Raw genomic sequence first — 27,664 nt, forward strand, 5'->3', positions numbered from 1 at the left:
AGCAGCGCCCAGCAGCTGTCCCATTTCAGATCAGAGCCAGCCCCAGATAGCTCCAAAAGCTCAGTGCAGCAGGAGGGCAGGAGGTGCTCCAGGCAGGCAGCAGCAGCTCCCCTGCCCCTGGTGGAGCAGGCTGTCCCCCTGCAGCCCATGGGTCCCACATGGAGCAGATCTCCACGCTGCAGCCCCCCGTGGGTGGAGGAGCCCCCGGTGGAGCAGGTGGATGTGGTGGGAGCTGCTACCTTTGAGGAACCCATGCTGGGGCAATCTGTTTCTGAAGGTTGGACCCCATGTTACAGACCCAAATTTGGAGCAGTTCTTGAGGGGCTGCCTGTGGGCAGCCCCTGCAGGCTGAGTTTGGGAAGGACGGCATCCCATGGGAGGGACCGCACGTGGAGCAGGGACAGAGAGGGACTGTGAAGGCAAGGCAGAGACATCCTCAGGGACTGACTGCAGCCCCCATTCCCCGGTGCTGCTCAGGCAGAGGACAAAGAGGGTGGGTGGGGGCAAGGTACCTTTAGCTTGCTTTTAGTTTCTCACTGTTCTAGCCTGTTAGCAATAGGCAACAAACTATATTAATCTCCCTATGCTGAGTCTGCTTAGCCTGTGATGGTACTTAGTGTGCGATCTCCCTGACATTACTTCAACTCATGAGCCCTTTTTCCTAATGTTTTCTCTCCCTGTTCATTTGAGGAGGTGGAGTGAGAGAGCACTGTGGTGGAGATTAGCTAGCCATCAGGATGAAGCTGCCACACATGTACAAACCTAAATTGTCTCCTTCTAAACAGGTAAATTGCTTAGCAGATCCCTCATAGAGTATTGAAGCATTTGGTCTACTGTGTATCAAGTGCTTGTGTAACAGTTTCTTTAGATAATTGTGGCTTGGTTTTAGCTTGATTATTATTAACCAAATGAAAACTGGTTGTGACTGAAGTTCGAGTGCCTCATTAATTGTGTAACAGCACAATTCCCTTCAACTGTGAGGGTTTCACTTAGCTCATCTTGATTAATGTGTTCAAGCAGTCTTTTATTACATGTATTCCATTGGGATTATCCTGCTATTTATGAAAATACGATTATTCTCCAATAAGACATCCATCCCAGTGTGGCTCAAAAAAATATATTATGAATACAGAGCTTATTTTACAATGTTTTTTGTTTTTGCTGTTATTTTGTTTTTAAGACTTTCTTCGAGGCGAGGGGGACACATATGATGGCAGAACATGAAACAGATCTTCCTCCACAATAAAAAGCTAATTTAGCCTCCTTGCCTACAAACTTCTGTTCTTTATCCTTTATATATCCTTTAACATGCTCTATAATAACTTCAAATCCCCTTCACTATTCCCATTAATGAAAAAGCAGCACTTAGTCCAGAGCTGTTTGGACTGTTGACAACAAAGTTATGCCTGTTGTTCCTGCAGTGGGACATTAGCTGGTATTTATCTCTTACCATTCACCAGTTATCATGACATTTATAGAATGCATCTTATTTTTGTGTTATTGATTATACTTCCCACTAAAGTTAAACAAAACTTTCTGAAGTAACTGGGGAAGGACAGAGCACTGAAACAGACGCAATTTGACTGATCATGTCATTTTTTTTTCCTTAGGAAATGTCCATGAAATTATAAACAAAGTCTGAAGTCTAGAGCTCTATTGTTAAAAAAAAAAAGTTAATGTTTGCTTGTTTTTAAAACATTTATGGCTTGTAATTTCTTTATTTATGTACCTGTGCTTTTCCATATCTTGCTCGAGGACTTTCTGGATATTGATTCACCAGTGCTTCAAAGGCCTTTAGAGCTTCTTCAATTTTTCCCTGGAAGGTAGAGAGTTTTATCAGCATTTATATCTAATGAAAATGCTGTAGGATGCATAGCCTAATAACAAATTAGTTTCTCCGAGATAAATAAATAAATAAAACAAATAAGTAAATAAAGACTAAGAATCAACAGTTTTCACTCACATTTTTGTTGGGATTGCCTTGTTTAAAACAAATCACTGCCATTACTTCCAAAGCAATAATATTCAATTACCATGGTCAAAGCTAGTAATTTTTGTTTTGCTTTACTCACTTTCCCTTTGCTGACTGCAAAGAATGTTGAGAAGACAATAGTTATCTATACTAAAACATAAAAATTATATTGATAATAACAGAATCATAATTGAATTTAACATACAGAATAAAAAGAAAGTTCTATACATAGGTAGAAATTTCATCTCTGCATACCTCATATGACCAGCTGTTTTGTAACTGTGGTTCTATGGGAAATGGGAGACCCATCTATAGTGTATGGATGTTTCCGCTGAATGTTTCGAGCAAGTATGTCCCTCAGGACTTCACATGTGCTCTATATCTCTTCCCTGTCCCACACAAAGTCTGCAGCCATTCTCACAAATGGTGCTGACTAGCAAGCAACGATGGAAGTTGAGAAGAACCAGCTGCACTGTTAAAGAGCAACTGCCGGCAAAATTTGGCATCGGATCTTGCTGCCGCATCCAAATCTTACAGCTTTATAAATATGAGTGGATTATTATACACAACTGTCCTGCAATCTTCAAATAGTACATATGTCTGATTTGTTATTAAATGTATCCTGCTGCATACAAGACAAAGCGTGATTGTTTGCATCTCACCATGAGGCAAAGACAGGAAAACACTCAGCTGACTGATACCATAGGCTCACCAGAATTTTCTGTCATGTCTTTGGTCAACTAATTGTCTAAGTAACAATAAGCATGTAAATGCTTTTCATTTTTGTATTCCAACATGTAAACAAGGTTCCCAGTGAAAAGCAGCAGTAGAAGCAGCCTGAGGCTAGTTCCCTCTGAATAGTAGCCCCACCATAGACTTACAGCCCCACAGGGGCTGCATGGATGGCAAAGCAAATCAAAATCTGCAGTCAGTCTTCTGAAAAAATCAAGAATCATCTTACATCTGCAGTGATTAAGATGCTTTTTTTTTTTTTTTTAATGTACTGTGCTATAAGTGGAGTTTCTCATTGTTCTGTCATCTCAAATTCAGGGTAGAACTAAGAGCTGTAGTTGTTCTCCACGTTTTACTTTTTTTTTTTTCATTGTCAAGTTATAAAATTTAAAACTACCAAAATTGATTGACTAATGTTAAGGTCTTACTGGCACTGGTGAGAAGCAGGAACATCTGCTTCATGCTCTATGCTTCTGTATGGCAGCAGAGACACTGCTAGGATGCATGTGGGAACTCCAGCAGAAATACGTAATACAAAGATTTCACCGAATACTCATGAATCACATGAATTCATACTGAAAGATCCATATTAACATGCTTATGTTATCTAAGTACTCTGATAAAAGTACACTTCAGTACTGAAATGGAAAGCAATAGGACAGATCTAGCCCTGTTCCATGTGATTAATTTAATCACTTTTGTTGAATTCATATAATCAAAGAAGTGAGTGCAAACACATGAATAGACAAATACAATTTAAAAAGGAAAACTATCCAACAGAAGTTAAACTTGGAGCACAAACATGCACTAAACCCTTAATTTTTAAAAGTTAATTTCACAAAAAGTAATCTAAAAGTAATTCTCCATTTTTCTAAGCTAACTTTTATTAATTTATATTCATTATTTGCATCCTGAATAAAACATTCAAAACTTACTTTCTTACGTAATTTTTCTGCAGCGTCTAGTTCAGCTTTAATGGTCTTATCAAACTTGTTCAAGAGCTTTGGCTTCTTTTTCTTTTTAGCTAGAAGAAATTTAAAAATACACAGTTCATTACTTCTTTCATATTTCACAGCAATTATTTAGAGTAGCTTTAACTAGAGATTAGTACTGGAAAAGTGCATGTCTTCAAATGAGTCAGTTTCAAAACACACGGAAAAGAAATTGATTTCTTACTTATTACAATCACAAAATCCTGTATGAAAAAGTAATCATCAGTCATTCAGACTGAATAACTCTGCAGTCAAGTTTTTGAATAAGTATTTGTCGTCTTACACAGTCAAGTTTTTTTCCAAATGGTTGTTCGACATGGAAGAACACAGAACTGTTATTTTTCCACATTTGTATGGTGTTACAAAAAATAACATTATCAGGACATGATAATCATTTCTTAAGTTTTGCCTATATATATATATATTTATATTTATTTATCTATTACTGCAACTAAAACAAAGTAATTAAAATAGTTGACAGAAATCAGAATTACTCAGGACAGAAGCAACACAAAAAGTCAAGCAGTCCAACCTACTGCTGAAAACTAGTTCAACACTGAAATGGTTGATCAAGACCTCTTCAAATGATCAGTTTTCCATAGCTCAGCAAGCTACTCCACATTAGCAGAACCATAACTGTATGTGGCAAACCAATCCTGAAGAAAATTGTGTAAAGTAAATTGCATTTGAAGCAAATTGAAGTAAATCGTGTCAATTTAAGCAGCTATTTACTTCAGCAAAGCTCGCACTTAATGTCTGGTTGGTTGCATTAAGTATACTAGATGTAAGAAAAATGTAGGTATACCTATAAAGGATATGACAGCAGATAACCACTTTTCTTCCCATTTGCTATAGTGAAACTTTGCTTTTGTACTTCGTTAAAAATATTTTTTTTTCCTGACACAAGGGAAGTATTCTCTGACACAAGTAACTACTAGTTTTTGAATATTTGTAATTAGTAGCACGTATTTCTGTTTAAATTATGCTTTTTTATCCTCTCTGAAAAATGTTATTAATTGCATGAAAAGATGTAATTTATTATCTTCATAGGAGTTTAAACATGGAATGTCATAACTGGTACATGTGAAACTGAAACCAAACACCATACAAATTAACATCACAAAATTGCTGTAATGCAAGTATTTTGGACATCCACTACAAAGTATTATAACTAGACATATTTTATTCTTCTTCCTAAATCTTCACGTGCACTGCTCAGGGATGAGAAGAACAGCCACATGCTGCTGGAAGCGGTGCTCATGATTCAGTAAATGACACTTCCTCTACAAGACTGATCCTACGCTGAGCTTTAAACAGACAAATCGTTTCATCTACACAAAAAAACTCGGACAAAGATTAAGGCTTTCGTTAATGCTAAACCAATACTAGCCCATCCTAAGCATTAGAGAGACTCACGAGTCTGAACTGCTTCTGTATGACTTCAAAAAAAAATGTGATGACCACCTTTGGTTCTTTTTATGTAAGACTTCCACTGTCATGCTCAGCACTGAGCTCAGTTTGCGGGTAAGTTACAATTTTGCATTGAAAGAGTTTTTCTTGCATTACCTCTATATTTGTGCATACCAATGCTGCACAATAGTTCAGATACTTCTGCTTTTCAGAGGCAGGTGAAAAAAAATTAAACAATATTGAAGTAATCCTACTGAATTTCATTTATTCACAAAGTTTGCATGAAGCTTTAAAGATAAAATGTTTTAGGATCTATAAAGGAAAGGTGCTAAAGCAGCACTGCATTAGGATTGTTTTATCCTTGTTGATCCTTGTTATAATAGAAGCGACTGCAAATTTACAAGGCATTAGCTACCAAGAAGGTAAGAAAGAAAAAATGAAGTACAGGAATTTACTCCTTTTTCAGAATAAACCATCAAATAGTATGCTTTAAAGCACTTATTTTCCTCCCCTAAACACTTCAGCATTTCATTGTACTCAAAGACTTTGAAATTGAGCATTTCTACTAAGGCACAGAATAATGTACTTAAGGAATGCAGTTATCATGGAATCAAATTGACTGAAGAGATTTTACTTTACTCTTTTTCTTTTTCCAAACAAAGTTTCTGGAAAGTACCTTCCAAATGCACACTGAAATGTGTATACTAGAACTCTGTGCTAGTGAACATACATGAACACTGAATAAAATGCACTGTTGTTTAGTATAGTACTATCAATTGAGATAATACAGATGATTTTCATGTCTTCTGTTCATTCCACAATGTAGTAGAAATGCATTTTAGACTGTGGCTGCTATTTCTTACTTTAATATTAACCACTTGAAAGAAAAGTGACGGATTTATTGCATTTTCATGCAGCTAAAGATAACAGCAACTAAGGAGCATGACATTATTTTGTTTCAAGTACTCATACCCCTTGAATCCCCCAGAACTCAGAACCAGCTCTCATCATGAGAACAAGGATTCTTCCACCCCAGGACTTTGAGCACAGAGTGACTAACAGGTATGATCAGAAGTTGCTGATGATATCATTAGGCCAGAAAAAGAAAATATCTAAAGATGTCCCACCTCATTTTACTGAAATGAGAAACTATTACTCATTCAACCATTGCTTATTGCGTGGCTTTCTCAAAAGTATCTGTGAGTGAACCTGGGAGTACCAGCCCCAAAAGCCAATAAAAGCAAGCCTCTCTAAGGGCTTTTTAGCATCTTTGAACTCAACCAACCCAAGTGAAACTGCGATCTGTTGTTAGCAGGAAAACTGAGACATGCCAGTTCCCCTGACTATACAGTCTAGGGAGCTTCCAGCTGGACATCACAACCAAACATTCAGTTCCTGTTCTCTAAGTATGAGGCTGTACATACAAGAAATAACGCAAAACAACATTAAAAAGTCAATTCCCATGGCATGAATCAAAATCTTTTATCTAAAACTAGACCATTGCACAGAAATTGTGCATTCAGTAAGAGAGGACAGCTGTTTGTCAGCTTTTTAACTTTCAGCATTCATGGAAAGACACGCAGTCATTTGGTCTTTCTCAAACATAAACACGGTAAAAGTGAGGTTCCTGTGAGGCAATGGAAAGAAGCTCTCCCACTCACTGAGAAACTAACTGCCTGTACTTTTCCGCAATGCCGCAGTTTACAAGGAGATGAGACAAAGTGAGTGTAAACTCTTACAAGTCTCTTGCAAAAGAAGACATCTTTCCCCTGATGTCCGATTTTAGTGACACATTGGAAGAATCTTTTTGTCACCCTCCATTACCAAGAAGCATTATTTTCCCATTTTCAGTACAATTTTACATCAACTCTAAACCAGCAGGAGATCAATGTGAAAAGCTGGAATGGAGCTGTTAACATAAATATTATTCAGCTGCTAGGCACTAGTATAACACAACAAACATTATATAATGAGCAAATATTTTCATCTACCCATTCTACTCCTATGTTAAAGGATTCACCTGGGAGCTTTCAGTATAACCATCAAGCATTCCTCTATATTAAACAGATAGCCTGCTATCTCCCTACAGGGGTATTTTAATAAATTATACATCACCTCCTTCTAATGTAATAAACTTTTAGCAGATGTGACCCAATATATTAAATCCATTGTTACAAAGAAATAAACTTATCTGTTTTCAGAGGAAAAAAAAAGTAGTTATTTTCCCCATGATTTACACATTTCACAATATATATGAAGAAACACACAATCATACAACTGCTAGGGTGATTGATAGTCCAAATTTGTTTGAGCAATGAAGTGGTAATAATTTTTTTATATATCATACTATGGTCTTGCAGGAATAATACTGAGGATTTTCAGTAATGGCCTTGGATGCAAGGATACACTTTCTACCTAGGATTGCTGTCATACGATTGCTCAGGTCTCCCTCAGAGAAAGGAGTTTCCAGTGTTAAACCAGCAAGACAGGAAGAAGCCTCACAAGAAATCACAATAAATTCTTCCTAATAGAGAATAAACTATGGCCAGTGATGACAAGAAATCTGATTATCTCCCTTCTGTATTAAGACAGGAAAGAAGCAAAACAAAGCAAAAAAAAGAAAAAAAAATTAGATGGAAAATATTTTGGAAGTGATGAACTTAATAATTTACAACGTTATCAAACAAATGATAAAGAAATAGCTATTTTATGTACCGATTTTGGCATATGAAAGCTAAAAATATATGATATGGCTTATGTTTTAAATTGAAAGGCTCTTTGTCATCACCAAAAGCAGTTGCAGCCTTTTTCTACAAAGGACACAGAAACACTCTTCTCATCCTAAGCCAAAACATTCTACCAGCTAGCTACTAGGAAGAAAATTAACTCTGTCCTACCTAAAACCAGGACAAAGAAAAATGCACTTCTCTAAGACCACAAGTCAGCAAGAGAAAATAAGGAAAATGTAACTAAATGATTAAAGGAGATCGAATCACTTACTTACAAAGAATTGTTCAAAGATATTTTGTTTAGTCGTCTAGGGTAAAGGCAGGGAGCAACTTTTTACACTTGTGCAAGCAAGAACAACACGTTGCTCATGCTCTTCAAGTCTCTTTTCCCCTAAACTCTGTTGCCTCAGATTGCTGTTACTGACCAACCACCTGTAGTACTGTTGTTCTGTCTCAGCTGCATACTTCAGAAAAATGATTAGGGCTCTAAGGAGCCAGAAGAATGACCCAAGGAACGATGAATGTAAGTGACAAAGCCTCTCTCCTGTCACATAATGTCACGTGTGCCCCACACCAAAAGGTGCTACTAGAACAGATGTGACCCTTTGCAAGAAACGCTTCACCTGTTTCTACATGTAATACAGCACTGTGATTACATCTACAATTTACATCCTGAGCAAGAAGCAATACAAGCTCCGCAGCAGTACCTGATGGCATAACTCTTTGTACTCTCGCTAAAACTTCATTTCTTTAGTTATTTCTTGATGATGTCACCAATGCAGTGACAGCTTCAAGTTTAGGCAACTAAATTTAGGTTTCTCTATGTAGTAGAACCTGTAAAAACCTTGTCATTACAGTTAACAGAGCCTGAAAAATGAGTTCAGCAGCATGTAAATACCTGCTATGTAGTTAGCTGAAGGCTCCACTGACTGCATACATGTAGATGACCATTACATATAACACAGTTTAGCCACCATCTGTACACGTGTGTCCTAATTTGGAACTGAAGCCCATCCTACCTGTTCTCCACACTTTGCAAGTCAGTAGTGTGAACAATGAAAGAATCAGGAAATGATTCATTCATTTATTTCAGTACCTGACCTCACAGAAAGCTTCAATGCTCAGAAGGAATAGTATCACAGGAAAACCTGCTCAGGTCTAAATACCTGGACTGGAATATGTCCTTCACTTTGAGACGGGTGTAGATGTAGCAGCAAATGGACTAGGATAATGAAATTTAGTGACCAAAATCAAACGTATCTTCATTGATGACTATCAGCTGGCATGTGTATGTGTGAACTAGTACTTTTAGTTAATACTAAACACTCCTGGGGAAAGAAAACATACACCTTCTGCAGTATACTTTTTTTCATTTAATCAATCAGAAAAAAAAAGATCAAAGAAATCTGAAAAAAATCATCTTGTTAGGCTACTGAATCATTTCCGTGAAATTTTCCAAAATTAATTTTTAGAAAGGCATTTCCAAAATGAGTTTTCTGGATGGAAAACTGCATCTCAATGATATAACTTCAGAAAAGCTTTTAATGATTAAGAATAGTGCCTTATGATGGAAAGCAATCTCAATTACAGGTGCTATTATTAACTGTCTCTGGGAAAAACAAAACAAAAAGCAATAACATTAAAAATATCAAGTTCTGTAAGCCTTCATCTGAAGCAGATTAATCTTTTCCTCTTCCGCAATTGTCCAGACAAACAGCATCAGACATATCATTTTGCAACTTTGATTTTATTCACAGAATGTAGTGGTTCAACTCAGCTGAGCTCCACCGTGACTGCTCTCAGTCCCCCTCCTCCAAGGGAAAGGGGGAGAAAATAGGATGGAAAGGTTTCAAGGGTTGAGATAAGGACAGGGAGATTACTCAACAAATATCATCACAGGTGAAACAGACTCAGCATAGGGAGATTAATGTAATGTATTACCTATTGCTAACAAGATAGAGAAGTGAGAAACTAAAAGCAAACCAAAAACATCTTCCCCCCAAGCACCCTTTTCCCTCCTCCTCCCAAGCAGTGCAGGGGAATGGGGGCTGCGGCCCGGGGCCTGCTCCTGCGGGGGCTCTCCATGGGCCGCAGCCTCCTCCAGGCCACCTCCACCTGCTCCACCGTGGGCTCCTCCACGGGCTGCAGCGTGGAGATCTGCTCCATGTGGGACCCATGGGCTGCAGGAGGCCAGCCTGCTCCACCAGGGTCCTCTCCATAGGCCATAGGGGAACTGCTGCCATGTGCCTGGAGCACATACCTAACACGGGGCCACTCACAAAGGCCACTCCTAGAATTCTTTTCTAGAATTTCTAGACAGACGTCTTCAAATGAGTGCATGGTTCTGTACAACTGAACAGAACACAAGGCTTGAAATTGGCATAAAATGCCAGGTAATTTAATTATGTCAGCATGGTAAGTGCATATAAACCAATATAATTACAGGAAGTAACATGGAATAACATATAAGAAAAGTGATGACTAGTACACGGCAAAAAAAAAAGATCACATCTGGTCCTATGTCCAAAGAAATATAAAACTGGTAGAAATATATCAGAAATAACGTAATACTTTTGTAATGGATTAAATGAATCCTTTCTAGGCTCCACAAAGAGGAAGGTAAGTCAGCTCTCCATTTCACACTTTTGCCTGAATCACAAAGCAATTAGTTGCGCTAAGGAAACCCTCATTCTCCTAAAAGAGTGAACACTGCTGACCTGATTGGTTAGAGATCAGCCTAACATCTCAAAACAATTGATACTTTATTTGCCAGAATTGGACGAAAATATTGAAAACTATCATCATCACCTTTCATATTTAACTTTTTTTTTTTTTTAATCCTGAAGATACACCATGCATGTGGCATTTTAACAGAGCAAGTTCCTTTTAAGTCGAATTCTAATTGCCCACACCGTAAAGACTTCAACTAGTTGTTTTCTGAAAAGATCATTTAAAGGATGACTTACTTCTAGCATAACACGTAACATGAATTTCTCTGACCTTACTGACTTATTCTGAGCATGATCTGAGTTTTGATCCTGAGCAAAGATACTGCAAGTAAGTGGGAGATAACATCATGCTGCTATTAAAAGTCCCGGAATAATTAGTGGTTATCTCTACTTTAAAAAAAAACAGTATGCTACATTCAAACACTTAAATCATCTCTCACCCCTGTACCTTCTAAAAAAAAAAAGGTCAGGATGAGATATTTCAGAATAAAATTAGATAATTATAAAAAGATAGATGTGTCAAGGAACAGGACACTACAAACAGTAGTAGTGAGCTTGTTAGCTGATGTAAAACAGTGGCTGGGAAAAAATCTCACCTGAGACTAGCTCACTCTATTCCATTCATTATTGCTGCCCCTTTCCCTTCTTCCATCTTTTGCTCTCAGCACTATTTCCCTTTCACTGCTTGCTTTCTTTTGTTCAGAGCCTAGGGAAAGGGGTAAAGTGGTAGGGCAGGCTTATCTGCTTCACTGAAGCTCGGTGCCTGGAACCTATCCTGAACACTGGAAAAGGTTACTGACACCTTGGTTGGTGTAACTTAGATATGGGAGAAAAAGGGAGTTTTCCACATAGGCTAAACTATCTTGCCCTGAAGTTTGGAAATGGATGCTGTAGGATTCATAGTCAATGGAGAGAGAGAGTAGCTTTCTCTGTGAGTAAGAGTGTCCTTACTAACATTTCTTCTTAAACATGTCTTCTAATTAAATTTCTAGTTCCTTCGAAATAGTGAGACGAAGTCACAATTTCTCCGGGGATGTAGGTAGCAAATATGATGACAGATAGACTCTGTTTCCTATTTAACAAACCCCGTCAAGTGGATTTCAGTTGCTGTCGTTGGATTTATTATTTTCCTATTGTCATTGTAATGTTCAAGGGGAATTCCCAGTGGCTTCCTCCATGTTGCATCTGCTACTGTTGGCACACAAAAGAGAAAGCAGCTAGGACTATGCTTGTAGTTAAACACCTTCTTAAGGCCTAAAGACTCAAGATAAACGATGGTTTTCACTCCCACCTTGAAGGCACACTGTCCCCAGTTCTGCAACTGAAAACTGCACCAGAATAGTCCTGCTGCATAGATGGTATGTTGTACCTCCACCAGTGGCTAAGCTTTACTTACAACTTTTAAATAAAAAAATTACAACCTGTATAGTTATAACTGTATAATGATAGATACTTATTTCTTTCCCAGATTGACAAAAGCAGATTATGTGGGGGATGCCAATGCTAAATATAATCTGAAATTAAAACCTCTCCACATGATGCAGTCACACAGTCATTTGTAGCAAAGGCTACTTATACCAGTTCACAATCTTAAATTTTCAAAATCTAAGAAAGCAATTTCCAGAGGAGGTAAGGTTTTCTTTCCTAAACAAACTCCTATCCCTGCTGTAACATATATTTTGTAATAACTCTATTGGCAACTTGTGAATGGGCATTTTACAAGGAAACGATTAATCGTCACACCCTGCTGAAGTCACGCCCTGCCGAAGTTTTTCAATGATTTTTGTGACATTCTGTTTTACTAATAACCGTCCTCTCCCCCCAGATATTCATATCTTCCCAGTCCAAGTTACAAAGTTTCAGTTATGGGCTGAAAAATATACCTATATTAGTAGGCCCATTGCTTTTACCTAAAATTCAAAATTTGCTTACACAGTTGTCTTCCTTCCTTATGTTTGTCCCATGTCATTAGACAAATTAGTTTTTGCAGTTGTGCTGTCTCTCAGTGGGCACTGGAATGAGAATTTGATGATGATGAAAAACTTCTGCCATTGCTCAGTTGCTTGGGAAGCTCATTAGGTGAGTTACAGATAGCAAAAGCGATCCCCTTGTTTTATGGGCTTCTATAAAGGAAAACTTGGAAGGTATAAAACCCAGTAAATACATCTAGACAATTTAAAGACAGTAGCACTACAATAATTAAAAGATCTCTCTAAACTGTGCTAGTAGAACAGGAAAAACCTCTGTAATCAACTTATCTGGGGAAGCAATCAGACCATTAAAAAAAATGAGGCATTTTAGGGACTAATAAAGCCATGAAATCTAATGACTATAATAAATCTTTAGCTGCAGTTATTTCAGAACAATATCCCTTGCAGTAAAAAGTATTCTACAGGGTGTTCTGTCTGAAATTACTGTCGGTTACTTAATGTTGATCATAAGGAACAATTGCAGAATGATAATTTTATTTTTGGCATGTGTTTTCACTATTCTCTTCTCCCTTTCACCATAAAGTCTTTTGGCTTCATTCACAGGCTACAATCAAGCATCCCTTTGACAAGACCAGATTTTATTTATTTTTTATTGATTTTCCATACAAAAGTACACACTCATTTTCTAGTGTCATATAAATTTTGTTCAACATAGTGTTTGCAGCACTTTTGGACTTTGAGAACTGCACTTCAATCAAACGCAACATCCTGCCAACAGCTTATATTTAATGTAGGCTATAATTAAATATCTAGGTAAATAAATAGAGCTCCCTTAAAAACAGAGCTTGCTCGTATGGAACTCAGCTTACCTAGCCTGAAGTGACCATGCTGGACGTGAGTTAAATGTGTGAGTTAAATGTACAGCCAGTGAAGGTATGGTTAAGGTTGTTAATGGAGTTTATGGTATAATTCATCTTACTCTACAGCAAAAACCTACATTTAGCAAGAAGAATAGCTCCTTATACCCTACAAGTCATACAGGTGAGATTTCTACTGGTATCAGTGGAATCCTACTTATCCTGTTCAAAGGTTTAACCTAGAGTAAACTGAACAGACTGTTAACCCTGGTATCAGAATGACACTTGCAGGGCTGCTTGTGGAATGACATTGTCTTAAGCCTCGTTTATGTATGCTCTGTCCCTGATGTAACACAGCTTGGTGCTCCAACCAGATGGCATTTATTTTCACTTTTATGTTTCATCAGTTTTGAAAAGTGAAAATTATATTTATAATTACATATACTGATGTTCAGTGTATGAAAGAAACAGATTCACCACAGCAAACAACTGTTCCAGTTTTGATATCCATGTATCAATACATGCCAATACAAGCCAAAGCAGAACATTGAAGCTCCTTAATTTTTAATTTTTGCCAGCCTATGTGATCAAATACAACTAAAAAGACATCATATGGAAAGATGTCCTATGGATATGGTATATATGCCCTGAGTTGTACTACCTGTGAAATGTTTTAAAGAATTATTTTTCAGATGCACCAGCCCTTTCGATTCCTTGACAAAATATAAAGTCTGATGATATTCTTATGGATGTAACAGAGATAACAAAGTAATAGTACACTACATATGAGTTTTTGTTTGGCTGGCTGCTTGTTTCTTTAGAGGAGCTTCCAGAGGAGCTTCAGTTAACACAGAAATTAGAAGGCAAAGTTGATTTTAAATATCTATTATGTTCTGTTGGATGAAAGCCTAGAAAAAAACAAACATTTATCTCTAAGATAGCAACAAATAAGTATGAATTCCTTATTCTGGATAATGGATTTTTCTTTCTTGTCAGACATACTTATGTAAAAGTATCAGCTCTCTCACAATATACATTTTTTAAAGATATTAAGTAACTACACCATATTCATGTTTCTGCAATTCAGTAGTGCAGAACCAAACTTTTTCCTTGGATGTGTAATGTTGCTTGCCTTCAGAAAATATACTTTGGCAGATACATAACAAACTAAAGTCCTAACAGACCAATAGCAAAAAGATATCTTGGTTTTGTCTGCTCTAAAGGGCACTATGTGAGAAAAATCTATTTAAAAAGTTGCTACTTGTCTTTCAAGCTGTTGTGTCTGTAGAGGAACCACTGTATTTCAACAACTTTTACAAGTGTGTTTAAACAATGCAAATGTGATTAAATTTGATACCTGTTCTGTTCTTACTCCTATTAAAAAAGCAAGCAAACAAGCTAAAAATTATAATGTCCCTGCTCCCCCCCAAAAAAAAATAAAATATTTTTTTACTTGTGAATGCTTCTCATTCATAAGGGACAACTATTACTTGTCTAATTATTGTACTGTTCAAGCAGTTCAATGAAGCTAGCACAATGTTTTTTTTTTCCTACTATCAACTGTGGTAAGGTATCTCCTGCCACCAAACCTAGCCTTCTGTAATTGGAAACGGGGATATAACAGTGTTGCTTCACAAATAAACCAGCTGATGGTACGTTTCTTTTTCAAATGCAATGCTTGCATTCAGCATATTTAATATTTCAATATAATGTTTATATGGCTTGCCAGAAGTCTGTATTTAAAATGCAAATACACAAAACACACCATCAAAAGAACACAGAAGTAGTATTCCTAAGTACTCAAATATAATGGACACTGAGAAAAAGTGAGAAAGAAGAATGAAAAAGAATCACAAAATCACAGAATTTCTAGGTTGGAAGAGACCTCAAGATCATCGAGTCCAACCTCTAACCTAACACTAACAGTCCCCACTAAACCATATCCCTAAGCTCTACATCTAAACGTCTTTTGAAGACTTCCAGGGATGGTGACTCCACCACCTCCCTAGGCAGCCCATTCCAATGCCTAACAACCCTTTCGGTAAAGAAGTTCTTCCTAACATCCAGCCTAAAACTCCCCTGGTGCAACTTTAGCCCATTCCCCCTCATCCTGTCACCAGGCACATAAGAGAATAGACCAACCCCCACCTCGCTACAGCCTCCTTTAAGGTATCTGTAGAGAGCGATAAGGTCGCCTCTGAGCCTCCCTTTCTCCAGGCTGAACAAGCCCAGCTCCCTCAGCCGCTCCTCGTAGGACTTGTTCTCCAGACCCCTCACCAGCTTTGTCGCCCTTCTCTGGACTCGCTCAAGCACCTCGATGTCCTTCCTGTACCAAGGGGCCCAAAACTGAACACAGTACTTGAGGTGCGGCCTCACCAGAGCTGAGTACAGGGGGACGATCACTTCCCTAGCCCTGCTGGCCACACTGCTTCTTATACAAGCCAGGATGCCGTTGGCCTTCTTGGCCACCTGAGCACACTGCTGGCTCATATTCAGCCAACTATCAACCAATATTCCCAGGTCCTTCTCTGCCAGGCAGCTTTCCAACCACTCATCTCCCAGCCTGTAGCTCTGCTTGGGGTTGTTCCGCCCCAGGTGCAGGACCCGGCACTTGGCCTTGTTGAACTTCACGCAGTTGACCTCAGCCCATCGCTGCAGCCTATCCAGATCCTCCTGCAGAGCCTTCCTACCCTCGAGCAGATTGACACACACACCTAACTTGGTGTCATCTGCATACTGAGGGTGCACTCAATGCCCTCATCCAGATCAATGAAGATATTAAAGAGGACTGGCCCCAGCACCGAGCCCTGGGGAATGCCACCAGTGATCGGCCTCCAACTGGATTTGACTCAATTCACCATGACTCTTCAGGCCCAGCTATCCAGCCGGTTTCTAACCCAATGAAGCATGAGCCAGTCCAAGCCAAGAGCAGCCAGAGCAAGGGGAGGATGAAAAGGAGCAAGAGGAGGATGAAAAAGGACACCAGCAGTCACTGACACCCTTTACCTCCCCCTAGAAGTAAAAGAGGAGCTACCTATGGCAGGCACTAGGCCTTCCCGAGTGAAAAGGATGCACACACAGACGCTGAGGTTTTTATCTGTGATCAGCTGCAACGATACAGCAAGGGAGACATACAAAATTTGATCTGAATGACACAGACTCTGCAAAGCAGCGACAGGGAATGCACAGGGCCAACACCAACGTCAACCTAGGAAGACAAGACTCTCAGTACTCAGCACCACTCACTTTTCCACCAAACCTGCCTCTGTATGTTCTCTGGATGTTCTTACCTAACCCATACTGGGTATCACTGAAGCAGATTGATTTCAGTGCTACCTGCTGTTTTTATAAAGCACCTACAAGTTCTCTCAGCCAGTGTTTTGTGAGTGAGGATGGATATAACTTCCCTACACCACAGCTGCATCTGTTTAGACCTACAATTTATCAACCAGTAATGCAGGTAAAACTCAAGTTACATGCCGATACACTGGAGCTATTAAGTGTTGTTATCCACAGGTTGCCTCTACTCTCCTCAGAACACGAGGCTCGCCAGGTGCTGCACAAGCTTAGCTATCCTGCTCCCAGCTGAGGGCAGCTCACAGCACTGAACAGGGCTTACAGGTTCTGACAGCCCCAGCTGCCTCTGACCCTGAGATCCCCGAGATGTCCGAACTGTGTGGTGACGCTACGACCCCTGCAACATCACACAGGGAGCACGACATTGAAGCCTTTTAGTTCTGAAACAGCTGAAGTTTTTAACAGCAGCCTGCAACTGTGTAAGAGGGGAATGATTTACTGTCAAGTTTTTGACTATTTACAAAAACAGTTGCACACTGCACATTTACTCAATTCCAGCTTATCTGTGGAAGATATACAAGAACTAAGTTTCGCTACTATTTAACCTAATTTAAATCAGTTCTCCCAGAAAACACAAATTCCAGAAGTGTAGAATGTTATTTTTAGATTTACTTACCTTTTTCTGTTTTGTCTTGTTCAGTCTCTTTTTCACCTTTTCCTAGAATATTAAAAATATAATTCCATTGAAGTGAATTTATGTTAACAGTTTAGGATAAGAAAGTTAAAATAAAATTACAGTTTAGACTCAAAATATGATTGTGCTAACTGGACTTGTTTCTTCTTTAATTTTATTTTAAAAGCAAGCATAGTTTACTGTCTGAACTATGGTTACATAGAAGGTCTTTCTCTGCAGATGCTTCACATATTGCATAATTATTTCTGTCACATAAACTTTCCCCTTTAGCTAGTTGGAAGATTTAAGTGAAACACACTGCAATACAAGCTCTTTTGTAAAAAAAAAAAAAAAAAGTAGTTCATTAATTACAAACTCCTGGGAATATGGGAATACTATCTTTATATATATATGTACACATTTGATTAAAAAGTAAAAAACATTCATACAAATCGGGAATGTAAGCCTTATACAGAAATGACTTCAGCACTTGGAAATTCTTGACTTACTTTTTAACATTTAAAATAAACCAAATGTTTTGTGAACAGCTGAATGCACGAGCAAATGTTAACTAAGCACTACTGTAGCAAAAAACATACAAATACTTGTATCAAAATCACGCATCCAGAAGGTACATTCAGAAACAAGTTTTTCTTTTCTTCTTTTACTGTACTCCTACCACATTTTAATCCTAATATACTCTATAATACTTAAAAAAGAGAGTTAGCTTTTTATTTCTTCCTGCTGTCTTCAAGGAAATTCCTGTCCACCTCTTTACAACAGGCAGACAACTGCTGCTCCTGGATGTGCATACAGTACACCTTAATTTCACATTCAGCACAAGGCATAATGAGGATTAACTTCATTTGATACAAGAAATTAAATAGGGTGACTTTGAAAGTCATTCACCTCTTCAATTACTTCATGAAATCCAGATAGTCAATTAAATTGAAAGAAAATGAAAAAAAAGTGAGTTACATACTATGAAATAATTGGGAGGATATTATTACTCTAATAGGATAGTAATGAAAGCACTGTTCAGGACTTGATAAAAAAATGTTTTTTACACACACAGCAAGGAATGAGATGTATCCATCTGTCAGTATGGCATCAGAAATATTGTTTTTTAAAAAGAGCAATAACACAGCTCCAGATGAGAGAGAATAGTATTCATATTGTTTTGAGTTGATAAAATAATAGCAAGTAGCATAAACACATTACAGGATAATAAACCATGATAGATCATGCTACTTAACCACCCAGTTTCCTGGGTCACTCAGTGACCCTCTTCTACCCATCTCTGACATTTCCATTATTTCTGCAAGTTCTGTTATATCACAGCAAGAACAAAGTATGAGTTTATTACTCTAAAACCTACTCCTGTCTCCCATTTCTGGACCACTTTATTACTGAAGCTCGCACATTATATATTGTTGTCTATATTTATGTATCAGGATCATTTCTCCAAATTCTCCTAGATTTCTTCCAATATGTATTCTGCTAAATTAACTGCCATCAGTTTCAATAAAGCCTCTCCAATCATCTTTTTGTACTCCAGATTTTCCTTCTAAGTAGCTGCTTTTGAAATTCAACACAACTTGAACTTGTTAGTTCTGGAGATCTTTTTCCTCAGTTCTTACCATGTTGAACTAAGAATTTGCTTCAGCATCGGCTACAACGCATATTGCTTTGTTCTCTCCACACTGATCTCTGCCTTACTTTGATGGTGCAAATCATTTCAATTACGCCATTTCTGATAAAGGTTTAAAAATGTGCTTCATCTCAAAGACAGGGATATAATAGTTACTTTCCAGACTATTTAGTTATCAACTTAAACGAGTCATAGCCCAAACTGAAAATTTATTGGTAGCTCTTCAAGTCACTCTCATCCTTAACTCAAATTCTCTGTTTTGATCAAAACAGATCTAGATAAAATCTATAGACAACGCTGTTTTAAACAGCCTCTCTAGATTAGAGTTGCTATCATAGTGTAACACGTGCCAGGTATTCCCAAGAAAGTTTCTGCTATATAGAACCGATTTATTTTTCACATTGCAGTAAGCCTAGATTTTTGTGAATGAATGTGAAACAATAACCCAAGTCACAGCCAAAATCTATTTCATATCTCATAGAAATTACATGTAACCCAATCAACAGAATAACTAACTGTATAATATAGTGGTATTTACACATACATAATTTTTCAAGCACTAGAAACTACATAATGACATTCAGTAAATAAATGAAAATTTTCAGTATCTTTCCAAAAGCCAATCTTAACAATTTGCTTCACTTCTTAGAAATAACTGGATTATGATATGATACATTTTCTATTACCGAGAACATGAAAAGTCACTTAAAATAGTAGTAAATTTTCAATATTAAAATGGTATTTTAGTATCCTGCTCTGCTTTTATTTAAATTTTGCTTTCCTTATTGGTATTTCTTCTTGTGATTTCCAAAAAAATAACTGGATCCAAGATTTTATACATTCATGGAGATATGACAAGGAGGAATGTAGCAATGTGGAAAATATAAAGATGTTATGTTGGGGACTTATTTTTTTATTTATTTATTTTTTTTAATAATTGCAGTTCTTTATTCAAGCTTATTTCAATATTAAAATACAAAACTATTTGAAGTCTTACAAATTCAGGGAAGCTTCTTTTGAAGCACAGAACTGAATAAACAGAACACATTTCTTAGACTTTTAATTTAGATTATGGACCATAAAATAGAATAGCTTCTGTGAAAAGTAGGTGTCTTTAACAAAGGTAAGATACATCCAGGAAGTCACAGTAATTTCTCATCCATTTTAAGTTACAAATATAAATTACATGTAGTGAGCAAAATTGAGGCCAAATTAGTTGCCTAGTAGCTAATAGTCCAAAAGACACACAACACAATAATAAAAGACAATTTAGAGTAATGCACATTCCTATCACATACTACCACCTAAAATAAAAATTACTTCTGCTTACTAGATTTCCTCCTCTTTGTAAATTTTACTTTCAGTTATATTTTTAAAAATTCAAATAATTAACTTGGAAATTAATAAGATTAGTTAGTATCTGAGGCAAATATTTATCCCACATAGTATATACCGCACTTTGGAAAAAATAATGACACTAGAAAGACATAGATATTCTTCTGTGTTTTATTGCAGCCAAACATTAAAACAGATGAAATATACATATTTTCTTTAATAGTCCTCTTGACCTTGCCCAGCCTGGCATATTTTTGTAAACATGAAGCACATAAAAATCACATACCCAGTTACAAAAAACTTGGAATTTGATCACAGCATAATATACTCTCACAGTCCTGTTAGTCTACAAGTAGGCTGCCACTGTTATATAAAAAGTCCTCCATTCACCGTTCTAAAATTATTCCCAAGCTTCATCACAAAATATGGCTTTGTAAAAATTATTGCTCTGCAATTCACAATCACAGGTAAATTTATGAGTATATCCCATCCCAAACCACATCACAGTCTAAGAGTATTATTGCTTTCTTGAAGTCTAAAGAGGCCACTTTTAACATCTTCTATGTTTATTAATCATATGTACCACTCATTTACGTGGAGTCTTACTGAAGTCCCAAGCAAAAGAAGCCAGAGTATATGATGTCCCTTTATCTAGAACTGTAAGCAACTGAAAACCCAACTGAAAACCTGACTTCAGTTCACGTGTTACAGAAGTTTAAATCTCCCTGTCAACCAAAAGGCAACCGCTGTTAGCGTTACAAATTGATTTTAAACATTTGTTTTTTTCCAAGCTCTCACATTAGACTTAGCATTTTTTTTTAAAAACCACAGCAATTATTCCTGAGCCAAAACGGAGCACATGCAAAATGCCAAAGAATAAAGTGTGTCTTTGTAATTGTGGAACAGCAGCATGGAACAGGTAAAGAGTACACCTCTAAAATTAAAATTCTAAATCACTCAGTTGTGTACCGTTTACAAGAGCATTTACAATTGTAGGTTTTAAATTTTTATACCCTAATTTTCCTAAGGTTGAATTTATTTATTTAGATTTACAAATTCAGTATTTATGCAAATTTAACTTTTTTTTTTTTAGTAGTTCACTGAATACAGTTTCCTAAATCCAGCTTTAAAAATCATTATATCGCTAAGATAAGTATGATAATTTTCCTGAAATCAACCTGCTTCTGGTGATTCTGCTTTGTTTCAATTTACACTGACTCCCAGCTGGGCTATTGTGTAGTTTCTAGAAAATTTTGCTTCAAAACCAAATGTACATAAATAAAAAGTTTTAACGCACCCACTAAAGATTTCTGAAAAAAATAATGTAATTTAGTAATCTGCCCTTTTACTACTGTGAATTAAACATACACAGTTTGTATACTGTTAGACTATTTTCAATCACCTGAAAATCATGTAGTGTATCTGTTGACATAATGTCAGTGCAAAGAGATACAAGTCAAAAACTTCACAGCATAGTGCGCCTGATTAGTGTTTCCAATAAAATGCGTTCAGTCCGTATGCTATACCAGCAGTTATAAAACATTTAAAAATTCATAATATTATGTTTCATCAAACTGCTCTGTACACACTGTATGAATCCACAACAAAAGATATATATTAAAATCTGAAAAAATGTACTTGCTGCTACTTTATAAATAGAATATTAACAATTGTTTGAACAGCACATATGAAATGTAGTTCAAAGTCTCAACTCTGTCATGAACACAGAAGAAAAATAAAACTAATGAATTCACTAAACTTGACCCCCCACAAAAAAAAAAATAAAATCAGACAAGAATGTAAATTAAACATCCAAGTGTTAAAAAAAAGCTTACTAAAATGACAGTTGGCTACAACCCATTTACAATATCTTAGTGTTTGCTCCCCAAACCCTGAACTGCTCAGTAATTATATCGTAAGATCTATTACAACCATCTGCTCTCCCCTTTGTAGCGTATGGTTAGGGCTGGTCCTCCTGATGTAGGGACTTTCTTTTGAAGCTTTAAGTATCTGAAAAAATAAGGGGAAATCTATATTAAAGGACCAACCAAAACACAACTTACACTAAAACAAAATTAATCATCTTAACAGCTAAAAAATGCAACTTTGTATTAGACTTTTAAGAAAGCTATAATTTCTAGGAGTTATCATAATGAATATACACAAAGTTGCCGTAGAAGGTGGGAAACGTAGTTTCAAATATTATCTACACAATAATTTATGTACTCTTTCTTGAGCATATGGCATTTCATTTACCTTGCGAGGTGGCCCAGATTTCCTTTACAAATGCATTTTTTTTTTAATCCCCTTTTTAATATCAAGGACAGGTACAATGGAAAAGGGGAGCCAGGGAATGCAGGGAACAAGGAAGGGTCAAAGTTGTGAAGTGAAAACTACTCTACACATAATGGATTTCAGCAAGTTGGGCTAATGCAGGGTTATGAAAGTGTCAAGGGTACAAGACAAAAGGGAAAAAAACATATTTTAAATTTGAACAGAAGAGGGATAAAAAAAAGAAGAGTAAAATATCCCCCCAAAAATGTAATATGTCTCCCTTTGAATATATCTCAGCAAATACTATGCTATCACAACCACTGCAATTTACATGCCAATATAAAATGGGATTAATCAAAAATCCTATATCAGCAATATTTCAAAAGCTAGCGTATTATACCATTCAAGTATATTACTTTGTAAATACAAATTGCAGTTAAACTAGTCTACTGTTGACAAGTAATACCAGTAATAATTTTAAAAGTAAACTTGGGCAATTGGAAAACAGCGCATATAGATATGTAAAGATGCAGTTGCCTACCATTAATTTTTTTTGGTACTATTCCCTGGAGTAAAAAATCAATTAATTAAATAAAAAATTTTCACTTGCACTCCAGCATATTTAAATCCCACACTCAATTTCTTTCCACTGAAGATGTGAGAATGCATCTTACAACTAAATTCATCTTCTGAACTACCTCCTGTATTCTTTCCAGAACAAGTAAGCTCCTGTGTTTCAGATAAAAATCAAACAATGTTTCTAGCCCGATACAAACTGGTACCACTGCGCACCAAACGAAGCTGCATGTATTTATATTAACTGAGAATAAAGAGTCTATAGTGACCTTTCTAAGTAACTTTAAAGCACCAGAAGATATGTTCATTACGAAGAGTTATATATACACATCTTTCACATATTTGCAGAGCGCATTTGTGTATATTGGTACTCTTCATTCATAAGAGAGTACTTAATTGTCTCTAGTACAATCAACTTTAATATTATTATTGCTGAATTAACAGGAAATAATTAGAGTAACTGATGAAATCAAATCACATGAGAAAGGAATTCTGACAACAAGAAAAACATACTGAATCCTGGATCAAAAAAATATATAAAATTTTTTGACTTTCTAGTAAATGCGAATTTCATCCTCTAAGAGGAAAATACTATGAGAATAATGTTTCCTCCAGTATTTCTCATCTAAAGAAGGCAGGAAAACATACTTAACGATAGGAAAATTCCATAATTGTAATGATTGCATTCCTGGTTAGTATTTTTTTTATGCATATCCTGCTTTTCTCAATTGTTAGAGATGCTATATAATTTGAGTCCTACATTGTGCTGATACGCTTTTTTATAAAATGTGATACACAACTGTTTGATAACTCTTCTGCCTTCAAAGCGGTTCTTACATAAATATACAAAATACTTCATCTCTTTCAGTATTTTTGTATACTACAGCAGATTTTGTTCTAATCACATTATTTTCATTTTCTGCTTCATAAAGGAAAAATCACAGGCATCATCTAATACGTCTAATAGTTACTCATATTGAGTAACTAAATAGGTTTTGATCAATTCTTTCACTTTTTTCTGTGAGGAAAAAGAAAACATTCACTTCTTCCAGTGCTGCTATTATTATCTATTTTGAAAATATACATCAGGATAAAGCTATGTTTCCCTTGAACACTCATCTGTGATTTAAAAAGTGCATTGCACTAATTTGAACACAAATGAAGGAAAAAAAGAATCTAAACAGAAATTCAAAGGGACAAGAAATATACGGTATTTCATAGTAAAACTATGGGGTTTGAAACCAGTAATGGGGTTTGAAACCAGTAAGGATTCTGTACCACAGTAAATGAAAAGGGGAGTGGCCAACTAGGTTCAACTCCACTATTACATTCAGAAGTCTATTTAGAACTAAGGGAAGCTGCACAAATGGAATATTTGTAAAACCATCCACTACTGTGTAATACATGTAAGATTATTAATATTATTGTTTTGTGAAGGTAGGAAATGCACTTACTGCTGCAAAATTGAGTCATAAATTACAGCACAAACACTGACAGAAACATGGTCCATGAAAAAAATCAAAGATTTCAAGTTGATACCTGGAGTTTGAAATTGGTTCCAAAATAGTATGTCTAAGTCAATATCATCTCTATATCCTCATATAACTGATGCTATGCAGTAGAATTTTCTACTGCTGAAATTTTCCAATAGTCTCATAAGAGCCTTCTTGTTAGGCAGCAACATTTTCTGCAAGAAAACAGACTTATCTTTTCTTGTTCTACAGTTCCAAGCAGAAGGACAACAAACCAACGGAATGAATACTATCTTCACTGAACTTCTCACCAATGTTGTCAAAAGCAACAACTACTTATTCTTACACTGTCTATTAACCTTTGTTTAAAACATTTTATACTCTTTAAGAAACTGAATATTTTTATTAGTCATCTATTCATGAATGCTTACAGCTTTAAATATTCCAATACACAATCACAGAATCAGAGTCATTCCTGACACAAGCCAGGATACCATTGGCCTTCTTGGCCACCTGGACACACCGCTGGCTCATGTTCAGGAGTGCATCAACCAACACCCCCAGATCTTTTTTCTCTGCACAGCTTTCCTGCCACTCTCCCCCCCAGCCTGTAGTGCTGCATGGGGTTGTTGTGAACAAAGTGCAGGACCAAGCACTTAGCCATGTTGAACCTCATCCCACTGGCCTGTGCCCTTCAACCCACCCTGTCCAGGTCCCTCTACAGGGCCTTCTTATGCTTCAGCGGATCAACACTTCCCCCCAGCTTGGTGTTGTCTGCAGACTTACTGAGGCTGTACTCAATTCCCTCATCCAAGTCATCAATAAAGATATTAAAGAGGATGGGCCCCAGCATCGATCCCTGGGTAACACCACTGGTGACCAGTCGCCAGATGACTTTCACTCCATTCACCACCACTCTCTGGGCCCAGCTGTCCTGCCAGTTTTTAACCCAGCAAAGAGTGTACCTGTCCAAGCTGTGGGCTACCAGCTTCTCCAGGAGAATACCGTGGGAGACCGTGTCAAAGGCCTTGCTGAAGTCTAGGTAGACTATGTCAACAGGCCTTCCCTCATCCACCAGGCAGTCACCCAGTCATGAAAGGAGATGGGGTTGGTCAGGCAGGACTTGCCTTTCATGAACCCATGCTGGCTGAGCCTGATTCCCCTGGTTGTCCCGCATAGGCCATGTGGCTGCATTCAAGATGAGCTGTTCTATCACCTTTCCTGGCACCATTCAGGACCTCTCTGGATGACCAAGACCACTGATAGATGATGGAAGAAAGAGGCCGAGCAATCACATCCACCAACTCTCTCAGCACCCTCAAGTGGATCCCATCTGTCCCCATGGACTTGTGACAGTTCAGGTGGAGCAAGTCTCTGTTTCCACCCAGCCTTCCTGGACCCCCCTGCCCTTGAGGACTGACCCCCCAAGGGACCCTCCCTACCAATGTCCTGAACAATTCAAAGTCTGCCCTCTGGAAGTCCAGGGTAACAGTTTTACTGACCCCACTCCTGACTTCACCAAGAACAGAGAACTCTAACATGTCATGGTCACTCTGCCCAAGACATCTCCCTACCACCACATCTCCCACCAGTCCTCTGCTTGTGAACAGCAGGTCTAGTGGGGCATCCCCTCTGGTAGGCTCACTGACCAGCTGAGTCAGGAAGCTGTCTTCCACACTCTCTGGGAACCTCCTAGACTGCTTCCTCAGGGCTGTATTGTATTTCCAGCATATGTCTGGGAAGTTAAAGTCACCCATGAGAATAAGCACTGGCGATTGAGCGACTTCCACCAGCTGCTTATAGAACACCTCATCCGTCTCTTCATCCTGGTTTGGCAGTCTATAACAGACCCCCACCAGGATGTCCGCCTTGTTGGCCAACCCCCTGATCTTTATCCACTGGGACTCTACCTTTTCATTCCCAACCCCGATCTCAATAGCATCCCAGCACTCTCTAATATAGAGAGTCACACCACCACCCTTCCTCAGTTGCCTGTCCCTTCTGAAAAGGAGCTTGTAGCCATCCATTGCAGCACTCCAGTCGTGGGAATGGTCCCACCATGTTTGAGTGAATACTCAAATGTATGGTGGCTTGGTCATAGTTCGCCTGCTGCACAAATGGCTGCCAGCTCCTCCTGTTTGTTGTGTGTGCGTGCTGTGTGCATTGGTGTAGATGCACTTGAGTCACACCATTGCCCTCACCCTCAACCCTGGGATTGTTTCCCCAGGCTTATCTCTATCGAGCTTCATTTCCCCCGTTCCCCTTCGTACATAGTTTGAAGCCCTCTCTCAGAAAAAGCACTTATATATGGATAGAAGTATTTCAGATCATCTCAGTTAAGGTTCAACATGTAAATTAAAACATGAAATAATCTGTATTGGGACATCACACAGATGTCCTGTGTTTTTCACTTCTCAGGCTACTTTTGGAATGTCTGAACATTAAATACACATTTCCTTCCTCACAAGGAAAGAAAAGTCTCATAGAATTACTGTGAAGTCACGACACCACTTCAGAGCTTCTGCATATCGCAAGGATTAATCAATGCACAAAGGTGATTGAAAACTCCTTTGCCCAACAACCACACTATACAGGCATTCAGGCTAACGAGATCTAAACAAACAGCACCCAGGGCTCCTGGATTGCAATTGCTGTCATTTCCTGCTGAGAGATAATACCCCTACTATAGTGTTATGAAGAGCAAACAAATGACTTGTAATACCAAACTCTAAAAAAGCAGACCTAATCTAATATACACTCTTTAAATGTATAAACTCTCCTATCAGAGACACGGATTCATTAGGTAGCTACTCTAAAAATGGTAAATACTATTGTCACGCAGCCAATGGAAAAGCTCTAAGTGCTACTGTTCGTAAAATCAGCTATGTCAAGAAAAATGCGGTAACATGACAAAACAATCTTGTTTACAGACCAGTGCATAAAATATGTGCTACAGTCTAACTCCAATAGATTTGCCTGATACACAGACAAGTAACACTAATATCACCACCCATGACCAGTTACCCTAGAAAGG

The 27,664-nt window shown here is 37.6% G+C and overlaps 1 protein-coding gene across 19 annotated transcripts in view; it reads right to left on the reverse strand.

Annotated features, from left to right (window-relative positions):
- The window catches only part of ASPH (aspartate beta-hydroxylase), a 114,398-nt gene that overhangs the window by 36,228 nt on the left and 50,506 nt on the right, over positions 1-27,664 (reverse strand). For all 19 annotated transcript variants that reach the window (XR_011093028.1, XM_068671962.1, XM_068671957.1 and 16 more), the window contains 3 exons: positions 17,326-17,367; positions 3,640-3,728; positions 1,730-1,816 (listed from right to left, as the gene is read on the reverse strand). Coding sequence is in view for 18 of the 19 variants with exons in the window: in XM_068671962.1 (XP_068528063.1) it covers positions 1,730-1,816; positions 3,640-3,728; positions 17,326-17,367 (218 nt within the window). In the remaining variant the exon portion in view is untranslated. The remainder of the gene's footprint in view (positions 1-1,729; positions 1,817-3,639; positions 3,729-17,325; positions 17,368-27,664) is intronic.

Source organism: Anas acuta, chromosome 2, assembly GCF_963932015.1.
Source record: "Anas acuta chromosome 2, bAnaAcu1.1, whole genome shotgun sequence".
NCBI classification, from domain to species: domain Eukaryota; kingdom Metazoa; phylum Chordata; class Aves; order Anseriformes; family Anatidae; genus Anas; species Anas acuta.